Source organism: Pinus tabuliformis, chromosome 9, assembly GCF_031772625.1.
Source record: "Pinus tabuliformis cultivar Carrire ecotype Pingquan chromosome 9, CPIR1, whole genome shotgun sequence".
NCBI lineage: Eukaryota > Viridiplantae > Streptophyta > Pinopsida > Pinales > Pinaceae > Pinus > Pinus tabuliformis.
Genome location: NC_142307.1, coordinates 142,595,553 through 142,612,421, shown reverse-complemented (window position 1 = coordinate 142,612,421; position 16,869 = coordinate 142,595,553). Strand labels below are relative to the sequence as shown.

At 36.9% G+C, this 16,869-nt stretch overlaps 1 protein-coding gene across 3 annotated transcripts in view; it reads left to right on the top strand.

Annotated features, from left to right (window-relative positions):
• Positions 1-15,429, top strand: part of LOC149147510 (cyclin-dependent kinases regulatory subunit 2-like) — a 78,147-nt gene extending 62,718 nt beyond the window's left edge. The window contains exons 1-6 of one of the 3 annotated variants that reach the window (XM_089438016.1): positions 11,174-11,278; positions 11,317-11,345; positions 11,437-11,498; positions 11,657-11,717; positions 14,824-15,060; positions 15,164-15,429. In XM_089438016.1, coding sequence (XP_089294142.1) covers positions 11,446-11,498; positions 11,657-11,717; positions 14,824-15,027 — 318 coding nt within the window. In that variant the 5' untranslated portion in view covers positions 11,174-11,278; positions 11,317-11,345; positions 11,437-11,445 and the 3' untranslated portion in view covers positions 15,028-15,060; positions 15,164-15,429. The other 2 variants (XM_089438015.1, XM_089438017.1) reach the window with 2 other exon arrangements.
• Positions 15,430-16,869: the final 1,440 nt, after the last annotated feature.

Here is a 16,869-nt window from a genome sequence, read left to right as displayed (position 1 = left end):
CATCGATGACACCATGCATGCGATGAGGGTAAAGTCCATTTTGAACTGAGAGGCTAATGCCTCACCTTCCAATCCTTTCGAGGATCCCTTCTTGGACTTCTTCGATGGGAAATTGGTCACATAATGTCCCATCTCGTGACAATTAAAACATCTCACTTTAGACTTGTCAACCTTCTTCCCTCCATGAGAAGAATTCGATTTGGAATGGGAAGCCTTCCCCTTCCCTTTCCTTGCCTTACTTGCTAAGGCCAGATTTTCTTCTTTGTCATTATTGGATGTAGAACCATCTCATGTGCTCTTCCTAATATCCTCCTTCATGAGATCTGACCACAGTCGTTCCCAATCTGACAGTTTCTCCCTTCCATTCACAGAGTCCCGGTAGCTAATCCAACTCTTTGGAAGGCCAATGAGAGTGAGACTCACCATATCATCATTGACAATAGTTATTCCCACACTACTAAGCTCATCTCTACAAGTGGTGAGCTTGTTCAGATATGTGGAAATAGTATCGCCATTCTCCATCTTGATTCTTCAAAGCTTATCCTTAAGCTCCAATTTCCTTCGGTCGCTACTATTTTGGTAGAGGTCTTTCAATGTCTTCCACATTGAAAATGGAGTATCCTTCCCATGGAGACTCGAGACAATATGGTCTCGAACTCCCTCAAGGATGATCCATCTTGCCTTCACCACACACTTCTTCCACTCATACAACTCTTGTGCATTAGTTGAAGCTGGCTTTTGGATTTCTTGATCAATGAATTCCTTCAAGTTGTTGTCTTTTAATACAACCTCCATATGATCTTTCCATGCTATGTAATTCGAGCTACCATCCAAAGCATACTCGAGTCTCAAGCCATTGAACGCCATTGGCCAACCTTGAAGTATGATAAGAATTCGATTTTTCACCTACAACCCCGAACTTCAAACTTCGAATTCTCTTCTCAGTATACTGTTCACAGCTCTGATAACCTTTGCTCCGATACCATGTAGAAATTTTGACTGTAGATTAACCTGATAATGCAATATAACCAAAGAAAAATACTTTAACCTACTTCTACAATTAATTTGTGGAAGCTTAAAAGATTTGAGCAAGATCAAGCTGAAAACATATAACCAAAAGAAGAATCAATGCACATGAAACATAGAAGAATACTCAAGGGAAAGCCTTAGCTAAAAACCCCACTATACGTATTATCATACAAGTTGGAAATATCTCAGAATTACACAAAGCCTTAGCTCTCACAACTAGCCAGCTCTCAGTACAACCCTCGCAGATGCTCACAGGCAATCAAAGCTTATCCACAAGCCTTCTCCTCTGCCCTCCAAGATCATATTTCCTTGCGCAGTTTCTCTGGGTGATCCTCCTGTTACCAAGTGGAAGATTGATCACTCACATTGATCCTACACCCTGTCAGAACTGCGCAATCCTCAAGGAACCTTACCTTGACTGCATGGATGAGTTTCCTTTATAGGAAAACACATGCAACTGATAGTAACCTGTCCTTGACATTTAGATCAACTGGGTCTTTCTCATAACAGACATGCATGAGTTAATGATGAGAGAATCTTCAGTTATTTGGAGCACACTAGTTGAGTGCATGCATGCATCAACTGACTGATAACTCACAATTAGTTCCTCAAACAGTTTGGAACTAATTTAACTAGACTTATCTCAGTAAATTGAGCTCACTAATTACAACTCAAATATAACTCAATATTATCTCCTTAATTAAGGGATAATCTCCTTAATTTAAGGGATAACTGTTGCATGACTTCAGAAAGACTTCTAACTTGAATTTCTCCAACTAATTAACTCAAGATGAATTAATTAATTATTTTTCAAGCAGCTGGTGAGACTAAATTCGAATTTTAATTCAAGGATAAATTAAAATTGGAATATTCTTGTTGCCACATTTCAACATAAGCTCCTACTACAAATTCATTGGAGGGAGGATTATTCCCCAAAAAATTGCAGTCCCACTTTTCTATGAGCTAGAAACAAAAAGAGGAAGAACCCATAGGTGGATGAAAATTACTAAGTCTAAGAAGGTGGAGGATGTGGGCCTCATGGAAGAAAATGTCCTTTAAATGAGAAAATAATTAAGTGAGATGAGAATGAGGGAGTCCACAATGAAGGAGCAGCTACAAGAAAAAAATATGTGGTTGAGAGCGAAGTTGCGGGAGAAAGAAACCCAACTTGCCACCATGGCAAGCCTCGCCATGAAGGAATTACAGTGCAGACAACCATCCAAGTCTTATGCACTCTTTTTCAAAGAATAGTGGTTGAAATTCCAAATCAAAACCTTAACACAACATGTATCTATGCCCTTTTAGGATTACAAATAGTCCATTGAATTTTGCAACCAAGCTAGCATGGAGGACAAAACAAAATTAGTTGAGTTTTACATACACAACATCACTCTGACTGATATGAATTTTTGGGATCCTAATGCAAGATTGGGGGAGACACAGTTGTTGGCATTAGCATCCTGGATGATTCATGAGGAGGCAAGAGATGAGGAAGTGCAGAGATTCATGGCAAAGGAGGAAAATGAACCATTATATATCAGGGCAGAGCTAGTGAGCCCAATGGATGTCATTAACAATCATAGCATCATCTCCAATGATGTTGATTTAGCACCTAAATAACCTGCCAACTAGGAAGCCATCTTACATTTCGAAGACACATTTAGGTTGTTGGGAACATAAAGCCTGCAAGCTTGCTACTAGCACTAGCTTTATAATTAACAAGCACAATATGAACTCTTATAGTTTTTTTCAACAAAGATAGGAATTTGTCAGGATTGTGATAGAGTACCAGGGAAAGGTTAGGGGAGACAATACCTGAGCTTCGGGGAGGCAGATCATTGATTCCTTTGGATGCATCATCTTCAGTAAACAATATTATTATAGAAAAATGCATGTCATCTTGTAGATTTCCCTCCAAACCTAGGTGGCCCTTTCCATCCAACATCTCCATCTCCACTAGCGAAGGTGGGTCCCTATCACCTTCTGGACCCACTATAGTTGTGGATGTCTTTTCCCTTCCCACTGAGCTTCTTTCCATACTTTCTCCCTCTTCTAGATCTTTCAACCCCACTCCTTCTTGGTGAAACCCTTTTCGTCACCTTTTAATCATCTGCATGGCCCTTTCCTTCCATGTCTCCGCTATCCATGCTCTCCTTTATGCTCTTAGATCCCTGGCCTTTCAGAAGTCATCTGCACCCATCCTCGTGATGGTCTCATAGTTCCCCACTCTGTAACATCCCTCCATTTAGGTCCTTCCCCCAGTACTAGGTATTTACGATGCCATGCTCTGGTTCTGGAACACCAGCAAGCCCTCTTCCACCATTAAAACCTTAATGCACAAGGTAACCTATTTTAATAACTTCCCTCACAATCCTGATCGGAAAATGACTTCAACTTTCGAAAAAAACTGATGAATTTCTGCTGCAAACTCAATAATATACGCTTCTAGCGTGGTTTGTACCCAGAAATATACCGCTCTCTTCAGATCTGTATCAAGACGATGTAGAGTAGTGAGATCTGCTTGAGTCCAGGCACGACTTGATGGGTTTTGTCCACTGGAATTTCCTTTCACCTACAATCTTCGCAACCAGTTGTAAAGTTATTTTGGGAACTTGCACAAAAATATCGCGTACTGATCACTAACTAGCTCTGAATACATGATTTCTTCCTTCAAATTCCCAATATTTCATCAACTAAGTTGAGCTTGCTAAGAAACAAACTCGTCCACTTGCTCATCCCATCAGTTTTGCAATTCTTTCTTAAAGATCCTCGATACCATATTCCAAACCCCCTTTTTAAATTTCAGGTCCCGACAACAGAATCATTTGTTGGTGCAGAAATAGAAACATGGTTGACACCCCAGGTTCGGGCGCAGGGGCCAAGAAGGCTCCGTTGTAGTCTAGCACAATGCTGGAATTTTCACCTTACCCAGCATGGGTAAGGAGTCTCACCCAAGGCATGCCGCAACCTTAGTTATATGAGGGTTGAAATCTAGTATCAGGGAAAATCATAATAGAGAATTAAGAGCAAAGAACACTGAATCATTATACAAGGAAGTTGGATCACAACAGGTCATACATGTTGTAACAGAGACACTACTTATATATGGGCATACATAAAAATGTCAAAGTACCAGAATGACATATAACTAACATACGATGATCCCAATAGCAGTCTTCATCATTAATATGAGAGGTGAATACATTACATCAGGCTCAAGGCCTCTTCCTCAACATACAAAATATAACACAAGATTAGGGAATGATAGATACATAAGAGTTCTCATAGCTCTGCAACACAAGAATAACAACATCAATAATAAAAACAACAACCATTTTTGGTTCTCCTTTCTACCTTTTGTATTGTTCTTCCTTCTCTCTGCACGCCAACCTGAACTGCCAGTTCCTTCTCAGGCTCTCCGCCTTCTCCCTTCCTCATCTATATCCATTCCTCACCTGTCCTTGCTCTTTTCCCACTCGGTTGTATCTGCTCCTTCCCGTCGTCCCTCCACAACTGCCAGTCTTCCACAAGTTCCTTCCTTTTCCCCGACTGTTATTCCTGCAGCTCTCCAATGACCATTTCTATCACTTGTTTCCAACCTTTTGACTTCTCTCCAAAATGTCTTAATTCCTCCAAAAACTAATGCCCCAACATTTAGCCACTTATATTCTTATCTAGACTCCTATTTCCTTACACAATTCCTGATGAAATTAGCTCCTAAAAGATAGGAATTTCCTCCTATTTGCTTGCAAAATTCCCAAGGATTGATCTCCTGACTCATGCAACAACTGTAAACTCAAAAAAGTATACAACTCATGTTACACTGGCCTTGAATCTTCCACTTTAGCTAAAGAATTTGAATTCCATGCATGCATTAGCTATTTTGGGTTGATTGATCAATTAACTGACATATATCTAAGTTAGACTGTTGTCCCATTCCACAACTAACCTTAAATTGACTCTAGCGATAGTTAGAGGTTAGTTAACTGAATACAATTGAAAATAACTAAACAAGATTGCTAAAATTTAGCAATTAACACATGCATAATTGAACTCCAAGCCCCTAACTCAAATTTACTGAGCTAACAGAGTGACAAGAGCCATGTCACACTAGTTAGCTGCCTGCAAATTGTCCTACTGATGTGGAAATTCAATTTACTCAATTTGACTAAGGTTAAGGTCAAATTGAGCCTTTCTTGCTACATTTTTTTTCAACAAACAGAAACAACACATTGTAAGCACATGAACAAGCAACTAGCAAAATTTTTATTAACTACAAATTGTTTCAATACATCCAATTTGCTTCCCTCAATGAGATCACAAGTATTGATAATGTAAAAGACAATAATTCTTTTAAGAGTTCTACTACTTTACTTCAAGACGAAATAACTAGTTTCTAGATTGCGTGGGATATAAAGATTGATTTGCTAATTTGAGACTGTCATGACAAGAGCATGAATCTCTCCTATGGATTACATATTTTGATTTTGTGGGATATTTATCCATTGTGCAACACCAACAAACTTATACTTTGTCATGCTACTTTGCCCACCACTTTAGATTGTTGACTGGGATGTCGATTGAGCTCTAATGGTGATGTGGATGTCTTCTCGCTGCATTCCATAGGTGTAAATCCATCTCCTTACATTTTTCCACATCCCTCAATTTTTGGTTTTGTTGGAATATGTCTTGATATATGATAACTTGTTTAGCTAGAGAAAGGAAGCAACTACAAAATGTGTCAGTTTCTGTAGTCATAACATTTTGAACTGCGTTTATAAAGAAATGTACATAACTATAGAAATATGGACATTATTAGCTTAAAACTCTCCACTTGTAACCATTGTAGCTTAGACATTATTTTATGCACAAATGATAGAATAAGTTTGTAAAATGATGGCTATGGTAGGCTTCTAGGAGTAAAGATAAATAAAACTAAGGCATTAGAGAAATTTTGAGGTCCAAAATGGGCCTCCTAAGGAATATTATAAAATAATAGTGGAAATAATAAAATAAGATTAGATTACATCATCAAATTTTAGAGGGAAAAATGGAACAACTATTTTTTCAACTTGTATTTTCAATGTATCTCCCTACAATTTTATTCAAATTTCGAGCAAGAGCATTCATTGGATGCAAAATTTAATTGCTCATCCAAGGAGTACCCACGTTGCATACTTTTAATGGACCCTGCTACATGAAAAATGAGAAATACATGAAAGATGAGAAATACATGAAAAATGTAATTACAATCACGATTTTCATGTATTTCTCATTTTTTGTATAGCAAGGTCCATCAAAAGAATGCAACATGGGTACTCCTTGGATGCATTCAACGAGTGCTCTTGCTTGAAATTTGAGTAAAAATGTAGGGAGATAAGTTGAAAATACGAGTTGAGAAAGTAGTTTTCTTATTTTATTTATTTTTTAATCTTTTTTAATCTAAAAACACATAATTGACTATTTTCTCGATTTCACCAAATATTAACTAAGGTTTCTTTTATGTGAATGAGTGAGAGAAAATTGATTTTTAAGTGCCTTTAAACTTAAACTTGAAATCTAAAAATGGGCATGAACAACATAAAGGAAAGAAGAAAACACATAAAACTTTAATGTCGGAGTTCGTCCCTCCTGGACTACATCTCCGGGTCCGCTTCCAAGTGGGCGTCTGCTGTATTAGGAATGCTAAAAAATTCTCTTTACATCAACTTCGCCATTCTGGACTGTGCACGCATGCATCAATGGCTACTGTAAACTAATAGGCCTCGACCTCAACTCTACAATGCAACTTTTAGATTACAGAAAGGCCCAATTGGCCAAGATATGCCCAAAAAAGCCTATGACGGGCAAAAATATCAATAATTACACGGACACATTATACAACTCCCACCTCAGGGTGTAATGGCAAGTCATTTTATAAGGCCGTGGGTAGGTCCCCGAGTCAAACCCGCGGACCTCCTAGGTTTTTGAATGAAAAACATAGCATATAGTTGTTTTGAATATGGTATATGTGATATTCGGTGCAATAACATTGTGACCCTGTGTTATGGTTTAATAAACATTTTAAATATAGTCCACGGGCGCGGTGGTTGCCCGACCTGTGGCATACCTAACCCCTTCTAGTGAGGTTCTGTTCACATGTTTCGTGGCATATGTTAACGGTGGAGTGGTGGTTAATGAACTCTAGCAGTGGAAATCTCTCTCTCTCTCTCTCTCTCTCTCTATATATATATATATATATATATATATATATATATATGCTTTGGGTTGGCGGGCCTGCCAAATATGGCAGGCTCCGCCAACTCACCCCCCAACACTATTACAATAAAAACTTAAATAATATTTTTGTGCCCATATTAACGTAAACTTTGAAACGAGAATTGATACTGTTACCCGTTTCGTAGAGATAACAAAAAATTGACCTGATTTTGAAAAGGGGCGATGCAGAACACACATATTTTTTTAGAACATAGTTTTTTGCACTTTAAATAACCAATACGATTACCCGTTTCGTAGGAGTAATAAAAACATGGCCCAATTTTGAAAATTGGTGATGCAAAATACACTTCTTCTTTTTCGGAGAAATATTTTTGACACTTTAAATTTTCTTATGTATCAAATATAAATATTTATCTTTAAATGTTAGTGATTTTCATGCTGATTTTGAAACGTGTTGATGCAACATACCTTTTTTTTAGAGGACTTATTTTTCACACTTTTTTTTTTTTTTTTGCTAAGGCAAGAGCAGATCCTTCTTATTCAATTAAAAAGAGAAATAGTGTACAATCAACAACCTCCACGGTCGCAATATGACAAAATGAACTCAGGGATGTGGCCCACCAAGACAAACCAACCGTCCAAAATTGACCGTTGGATCCTAAGCTAGAGATCTAGTGGATGAAAACCATATCAGGTGGCCAATAAGCGCACCTTTTAACCACCACATCGGACCTGAACATCCTGTAAACCATAATTAATAATCATATTGGGTCCAATTTTGGCATAACCAGTGATCACTTTTACTGCCCGAAATCCACCGATTACGCGCGATTCCCATGGGGTCCTGCAAACAACTCGAAACATAACCATTGTATTGGTCCCACCAACAAGCGCATCCAATCCTGACCGTTGAATGCCCACGCTTGATCCAACAGATGAAAAACATATCGGGTGGCCAACAAGCACACCTTTTAACCACCACATCGGACCCGAGTTATCTAAGTGTCAACACTTTTCGTTTTGAGTGTGTTTTTTGCACAAAATTTACCATTGAAAAAAAAAAGTGTTATTCGAAAATCAACACTTTTCGTTTTGAGGGTGTTTTTTGGACAATTTTTGCACAAAAAATTGATTTTCACCGCCATTTTTAAAACATGTTGAAAATTTACCCTAGAAAAAAAAAGGTGCTATTCCAGCATCAACACTTTTCGTTTTTAGCATTGTTTTTTATGTTTTTACGGGGCTTTTTGGCCAGAGTTCCCGTTTTGAGTTTATAGTTCCTGTTTTAAAGTTTACATTGTTCCGTGTTATACAAAGGCATGTCGATGGTGTATTGGTAAGGTTTTGCAATGTGCTTTCACAGGTTATGGGTTCAAGCCTCGACCCTGCCAATTTGACCTTTGACCTGTTGACTTTGACTGCCACTTGCGTTGACTTTGACCTGCCACGTGTCACATTGAGAGACTACCACTTGGCCTGCAAGGCCCATTTTTTTGCTTGTTGGAATCCTCTTGGATCATTTTTGCTTTTTAACTCCAAAAATGGTGAATTGTCGTCCATGGTTGATATCATCATCTTGAATCCTATTGGTTCTTATAAAGTTGATTTTGGTTGTACATTTTTGTTTTGAGGTCCATTTTTGACCTCAAAATTTCTGTAATGGATACCAAAATGACAAAAAGAACTTATTTTTAAATCTCAGTTTTATGTTTTATTCACTTGCACCTGGTATTAATCGAGATCCTATTAAGCACACCAACTATATTTTTGGTTGTGTGAGGACACAAAAAAACTTAGGCATGGGGGACATATCAAGGTTCAAAATTAACATGGATTCTACTATTAGTGCAACCTATTTGACCTCACAAAAACCCATTTGGAGCAAGTATTGTCCTTTTCCAATATCATTATAAGGAAAAAGTCACAAGGAAAGGTTCACAAGGAAATTTTTTGTTGCTTCTCATTTACTCCATTGTTTTGGCATATTATAAGGCTTAATTAAGATTTAATGCTACTAATGAAGGTTTTAAGCAGATCATGTAATTTCCATGGGTTTTGGTGGCCCACCTCCACATTCATGATGGTTGCACATATCTAGGGAATAAATGGTGACATGAGTTTCCCAACATCCTTTAGAAGCTTTGGTGTTCATTGGATCAAGACGAAGGTCGTTGAGGAGTGCGTTCACCTCTGGTCAAATCTCTGTTGACCAAACCCTGAACTTGTGGATACACATAAAGTAGTCAACCCTGCATGAATTGAATGTCAAGTCTGCACAGGGTCACCAACTTGTAGCTTGATGGCTTGGATCTAAGGTTAAGAATGGATGGGAATCCTTTAATATTACCCATTCATGGTTTTGGTTATGATTGGGTGTTGTATCACATGTACAAGATAGGGGATTCAATGAATCTGCCTGCTTGTCATTTTCTCAATGTAAAATTTATATATTTCATCCTCTATTAATGATACAGGGGAGAGAGATCGATCTATGAATCTATTTTGATTAATTCAATAGCTAGGTATGTATCTCCGGTTTGGCATGTAATTTTTGATATGGTGAATAGATTCAATGTTAATTTGTGTCATTATGATGTATGCTAGTTTTGTAGCTCTATTTGTGGGTTAAGACTTCTTTTGCAGACAACTTGGTTGGTTGGGAGGTCCCACCAACTTAGCCATGTCCACCTTGTATTATATGTATTGTAGCATAAGATCGATGCATGGTAATACTTTGTAATTCATACTCTATTTCATTGGATTGTCTTTGGTAATCACATATAAATTTGTACACCCTACTTTATATCATTTTACATTGTTGCTATTGTATACTAACTTATTCGTGTTCGCATGTTCATAATCTTATCTCCTTACCTATGTAAATAGAGTATACATCTATATAACCACTTTGGAAAATTAACTTGGTAATTTGAGAATTAGTTTTCTCTTTACATGCATGATTAGATAGGGTTTCATTCTTTACACAGTTTGGTTATTACATCGTTTGGTTTTGAGTTTGTCTCTTTCGGATCTTGTGATTGTAGAGTGTGTTAAATTAAGCACTAAAGTGAAATGCCAAACATTGTAACCCTTTTGGTTGTCTAACCATCTGGTCCAATCAGTGTGACATACTTATAACCTGTTAAGCAAGGGCTTTGTGTGCAACCTGAGTGACCACCATATCTCATTACTTTTCCATTTCCTTGCGTACATTTGAATTGTTGTTTGGTATAATTGAGATTTCTTTTTGAAGGGCAATAACATACACACTGCAACCCTCCTGGTTGTTTAACCATTTGATTCAACCAATGTGACAGACCCGTGTCATGTCAAATAAGGGCTTCATGTGTTACCCCAGTTAGCACACATCTCATAGATTTACTCTTCAAGTGAGTGCTCTTAGATAGCTACTATCGTGGGCTACATCTCACTGAAAATTACGCTAAAACTTGTCTTTAAACCTAATATCCACTAGATAAGTCCTTTAATTTGTGTGTTATTTGATTTTGTTTCCATTCTATATTGATAAGATTAATAAGTTAAAAAGCCTATTAATACCATAAACTCTACGCATACAATATAACATCTCTAAATTAACAAACTCCTAATTAATAATTCAATATCAAATATTTAAAAAATTAAATTTAACTAACCCTTTCTAAATCATAAATTTCATAATAAACTTCTATCTTACCAAATATTCGTAGTAACCAAATGCAAAACAATTTAACCATAAACTTTAACCAAGTCATCACGGATGGTATCATATTTGAAAAAAACAAAAAACCTCTCCTCGTGAGTCATGACAACGGTCACAAGCCTTCACTAATTCCAAAAATAATAGAACGGTTACAGAGTTCGCAGGCCGCTTCCTTTATGAGAAATCAAACTAAAACTATAAATATGGCGTGTCGTTCGCTCAATGCTTCAATACCAAATAGCATTTAGAATTATACTGCAGCGTTTCATCTGATACACGAAGGATTTTTAAATTTTAAAGTGCTTATATATTCTAGTTTTTCATTGCTTTTTTTTCATTGCTTATATATTCTAGTTTTTCATTGCTTTCTGCTTCTGTGCGGACTCAGTTTTTGCAGGTTGGTTTGTTGCAGTTCTCATACGTTTAGTTTCTTTAATTAACAACCACAGGCATTTCGTTTAGATCCTGTTTTCCTTATTGTTTTACAGGCCTGTAAAATGCATCAAATAGAGTATTCTGAGAAATACTACGCCGATACCTATGAGTACAGGTATGATACATTTCCCTTTTAAAGGATTTTAATGGCTTATGCTTTGAGGTTTTAGATTTTAGACCCTAGGGTTTGAGGGCCAAATTCGATTAAAAAATCCTTTTAATTTCAATTGCAGTGGGGTAAATGCTTTGTCTCGTGATTGTGTCTCTGTGCAGGCATGTTGAGCTTCCGCCTGATGTTGCCCGGCTACTTCCCGAGAATCGCCTTCTGACCGAGGTAAGCAACGGGTCTTCTTATTCGATGTGCAAGGGCGATTCTGATGTCGTTATTTTCTAATGTGTGGTGTACGAAGTATACTCTTTCTTGTAATGGGTATGATTTCTTTTTTTTTTTTTGGTTTGGGTCGAGAGAAATGAATTTCGGGTAAAGGATAAACAAACCTAAAAAAAAATCACTTGTTGCATCTGTTGGGTACTTAGGGTTTACGTTATTGGGTTTGCCTAATTCAGGGTGATCAGCTTAGGATTTTGGCCAATTCCAGTTTTGGAACAATATTAGATGATCTGTGTTTTGGCTTTTGACATCGAAGTCAAGCTCATCGTGCATATACATATATGGAGAAACCATTTGTATTTTCAGCATCTTATTTCTGTTTGTATTACCTTAAAACGAAAAAAAACAGAGTATTAAAGATCCTGTCCTGGATGCACATCTATTTGTCTGTCCAGCGTTTCCATGTTCTAGGACGATGAAGCTTCTATTAGACTTGCTTCCAGCACAGCCCAGCTACCCCTTTCTGCCCTAGCCCATAGGACCTTTTCCGTATGTGCACAGTAGGTACCTCGTTTCATTCTAGAGCCTGTAAGCGCTTAATAACATGGTGTGGCCAGTACACCGGGGCTTCGGGTCCTTGGTTTAAAATCCAACTTCCTTGTAGTTTTTACAAGTTGGGAATTCTGAATGGCCAGATTCAAGCTCTACAATTGGTTTTATATTTTGGAGGTTGTGGGTCAGAGGAAGGATCTAGAAGTATCTGCTGGTAAAGACACACTTGAGACATTCCCAGACGGGATGACCTAGAGTATTCTCCAAATAATCTGCAAACACCAGTGGTTTCTTTGGCAGTTTTTTTGTGAGCATGGCTGAAGTAAGTGCGCTTCTGTGTGCGTTTACTGGTATTTCTTCTCTAAGAATTGAAATATGCTACGAGACTTCTACTCCATTCTAGACAGCAAAGATCCTCGCATGACTGCTTTTTCCTAGTCCTGATAAGACCAACTGGTGTTTTACACATAGTAGCAAGATAATACAATTCGGTAAGGGAAAAATTCATTACAAAAAAATGGTACAGCTTCAATATGGAAGTACACCCTCGTAGATATGAAAATATGCATTTTGTTCTATATTTTAGAAGAATTTCACCCTTAGGAATGCACAATAAACCAGGAAAAATAATGCATTCCTCGAAAATTTTGCAATGTAGTTTTTATCTTTGTAGTTTTCTAAATTTTTTTGAGAGGTTTAGCCGCTGCTTTTTGCCCTTAATAACTTGATTAGTATCAAACGCACTAAAAATCAGGTTGACTGTACCGTACATGAAATTCAATTTTGTACTATTGCCAAATTTCTGTACAGCAAAGAGCAGTACCATAAAATCTTGTTACTATGGTTATATATCTTGACTCTTGTTGGGCAGAGAGGCTTATTCTACAGCTCAGTATGAGGGGATGGGTAAGTGTTCGTCTAAATAGAAAAATAATGTCAGCTATAATAGAAAAAAGTGAATATGCTATAAAACAATGAAAATTAACATATTGTATTTTGCACTCTAAAAATATAACGTCGGCTATAATAGGAAAAAATGAATATTCTATAAAACAACGAAAATTAACACATTGTATTTTGCACTCTAAAAATGTTTACATGAGAAGAAATTTAATCCCTCTCAACTCAATATTAAATCCGTAATTAAAATGTTTGAAAAAATAAATATGCTATAAAACAATGAAAATTAACACATTGTATTTTGCACTCTAAAAATGTTTACATGAGAAGAAATTTAATCCCTCTCAACTCAATATTAAATCCGTAATTAAAATGTTTAAAATTTATTTTTTACAAATGCTATATCCATTTAAGAAAGAGGCACCTTGATTTTTAGCTAACGTACCAGGAAAAGCTTTATGTTAGGACGCCAGCAATAAGGGGGTCAGTGATAATCCATTATCCCAAAATGGCATGTTCCTTTAGAGATTTGGCAACATGCCCACTAGGCTTCTACTATATGACAGCAAATATATCCACATGTTTGGTTCTTTCGCTGACTCCTTTCTGACAAGCTAGAACTGTTGTTATTCCCCACACATTTCTCTTATTTAGTGTTGTATAGCTGCCGTGTAGAAGAGGCCTCAGTAAATCCATGGTGAAACGGCTCACTTGCTCATATTAATTATTTCATGTTATGGTTCAGACCACTAGATAAGGAACACTCTATGTTTGAGTACTTTGATTGGATGCAAATCTAAATCTAGATCCGTGCTTACATTTTTTCAACGGAAGAAATTATGCTAATTCATTCGAAGAAATTATGCTAATTGAAGAAATCTTGCCTGGAGCAGCTCTTAGGCATACATAGTTTTGCTTTGGATGGACCACAAGACCAGTGGGACCAAATCTCCTCACCTAATTGTTGGACCACATCGTCAAGACTAAATCCATGCTTACTAGATCCATGCTTACTGGGCCAACATTCTTAGACATACTTATAATATAAAATTTGCAGTTTTAGTCAAAAGGAATTCAATGCAGGTTAGTTTCACCAAGTAAAGCTTCAGTGCTCAACCTGAACAGGCAGGGGAAAGGATGGGGCAGAGGGTGTTCCAATTGGACCCAAAGCTTCAGTGCTCAACCTGAACGGGCAGGGAAAGGATGGGGCAGAGGGTGTTCTAATTGGACCCAAGTTCATTGGAAATTAATATTTAATTTCATAATTCTGCAAAGTCACATACTAGGGTCTATGTAACTAGTAGATGTTTTTGGTCATCCATTTTTTCAACCTGAGCTTAGCATAGATCCATTATAGCCTTGGATATATTATCCATCGAGATGGATTAAAAAAGGCCAGTGGTTAAAGATTCAATTTTTCTACTTTAGTTTATTAGCACTATGTATGTACATGCACAGAGATAGGTCTCTAAGATCACCTTCAATTGTAAAGTCCTTTTTTTTTTTTTCCTTTTTGGCTTCTAAAAATTGCCATTTTCTTTACTGTTTATTTGTCACAGGAATAGCTCTGCTTCTATTTTATGACACCATTGATAGGTTTTACCTCTTTCAAGGGTGGGGTTTGAATTATTTTGTGTTAAATTGGTTATTTGATCAGAATGAATGGCGAGGAATCGGGGTTCAGCAGTCTCGTGGGTGGGTGCACTATGCTATTCACTGCTCTGAACCACACATTATGTTATTCAGAAGGCCTTTGAATTACGAGCAAAACCACCAGCACCCTGAGCCACACATTATGTTATTCAGAAGGCCGTTGAACTGCCAGCCAAACCACCAGCCACAAGCACATCATCCAACATAGGCTGTGGGGATTCGAGCCTGATGGTTATGCACTGTAAGTGATCTGATTTGATTAACTATTTTATCAATTAATTTTTGATTTGAATTCAACCCATCAATTTCTCTCGACCAATTCTATCTCTGTGCCTGATTCGTAGGTGGCCAGCATTGATAATTCAAGGCTCTAAGGAGGGTGGAGTAATGGCTATTTTTGTCTAGCAAGCTGTTGAAGTTTTAGCTGAGTAATTTGAAAGTTCCCTTTTCCCCTTTCACCATGTAAAATTAGCTATTATGTGTGTACGTATTTCCCAGGCGATGTACAGATTTAAATTGAAATCTAGCCATGACTATCGGCCTTGAGATATGACTATTGTATATGTATCCCCTATCTTGTGAATTGTGAAATTTATATGTTTTTTTCTTATGCGAATGGTTCAAAATTAGAAGAACAGAAATTTTGTTCCCAGTACAGTAAAGCCCAAATGCAAGAGGTCGGACGCAGGCTGGCTTGGTGTCAATGAACGTTTAACTTCTAATTTTGAAGACATACATTTATTCTTTTAATTTGATGTCTTTCTGTGAGTAATATGGTGGCAATGAAAATTAACATAATGTTCACTATCTTATATTTGAGGAACACATTTTTACTCTTTTTTCATTGCTTATTCGAGGAACACATTTTTACTCTTTTTTCAATGCTTTTCTAAGAGCTTGTCTTGGTTGAAGTGTTAACATGTTAACACCAGCATAGATCCATTTCCATTTCCATTTGAAACATGGATCTAACAAAATATTCATACACTTAGAAAATAATTTTCTTTTTTTCAAGTATAGTATGATAGGAAAAATTTATTTTCAAGTATAGTATGATAGAAAAAATAAGAGGAAAAAGTTAATGGGTTGGAAAAAAAGAGAAAAAATTAAAAGAAATGAAAAAATATCCTAGGTGAAAACCTCATTTGGAGCGCTTAGGCAGACCTACTTGTAGAAAACCTCATTGAGGTAGCTAGTAGGATTAAAAGAAAAAGGAATGAAACAATGAAAACAAATCTTTTCTCCATGTATCTCTCTCTAATGAATGGAGGTTCTCTCCAACCTGTGCAAGCAACAAAAACAAGTTAGCACCAAAAGAAAAAGTTGGTCAAAATTGTAGTCAAAGGAAGTCAAACTTGGACTTTGTCCTCCTTTTCTCAGATACTCCAGAAGGACCAAAGATATGTCAATCCATCACCCTCATCAATTTTCAACATCCACCTATCATTTCCAAGCCTTTCTCATGCATTTTCCTCGTTGTCCTAAAATGCTACAAGAGGGATTTGTTTGCTACAGGAAGCCAAAATGCATAGAGCATAAAATTATTTTTATCATATCTTGAAAACTGTGCATTCATTTGTTGATCTATTTTGGGAGATGAATATGGATGATGGTAACATGCTCAAGAAATTTCAACAAATTCTGGTGCACACTTTTCGAGAAATTGACCTTTATCACCTACAACCATTTTTATTTTTTTTCGATATTGGCCAAGATTTTTTTTAGTGGAGTACATAAGGATGATGGCAAAATCTCCCAAAATTTCAGGTCAATGAGGCAGATTAAATTGGAGAAAGGGATCAAAAGCTCATTTCTTCTTCAGGGAAGATTGAGATAGGCCCCCAACACCACTTTCATCACTCATCCACTCCATCTAACCAAAATTCATCTTCAAATTTCATTATGCCTTACATGAAAAAAAAAAAAAAAAAAACTTTGTCATCAATGTTTCCACCACATATAGCACCCCTTGATGATTTTAACCCTATCCTTATAGCTCCTAATAATTTCAATCAATCACACATGTAGTAATGAGATCTTGAAGAGGAAT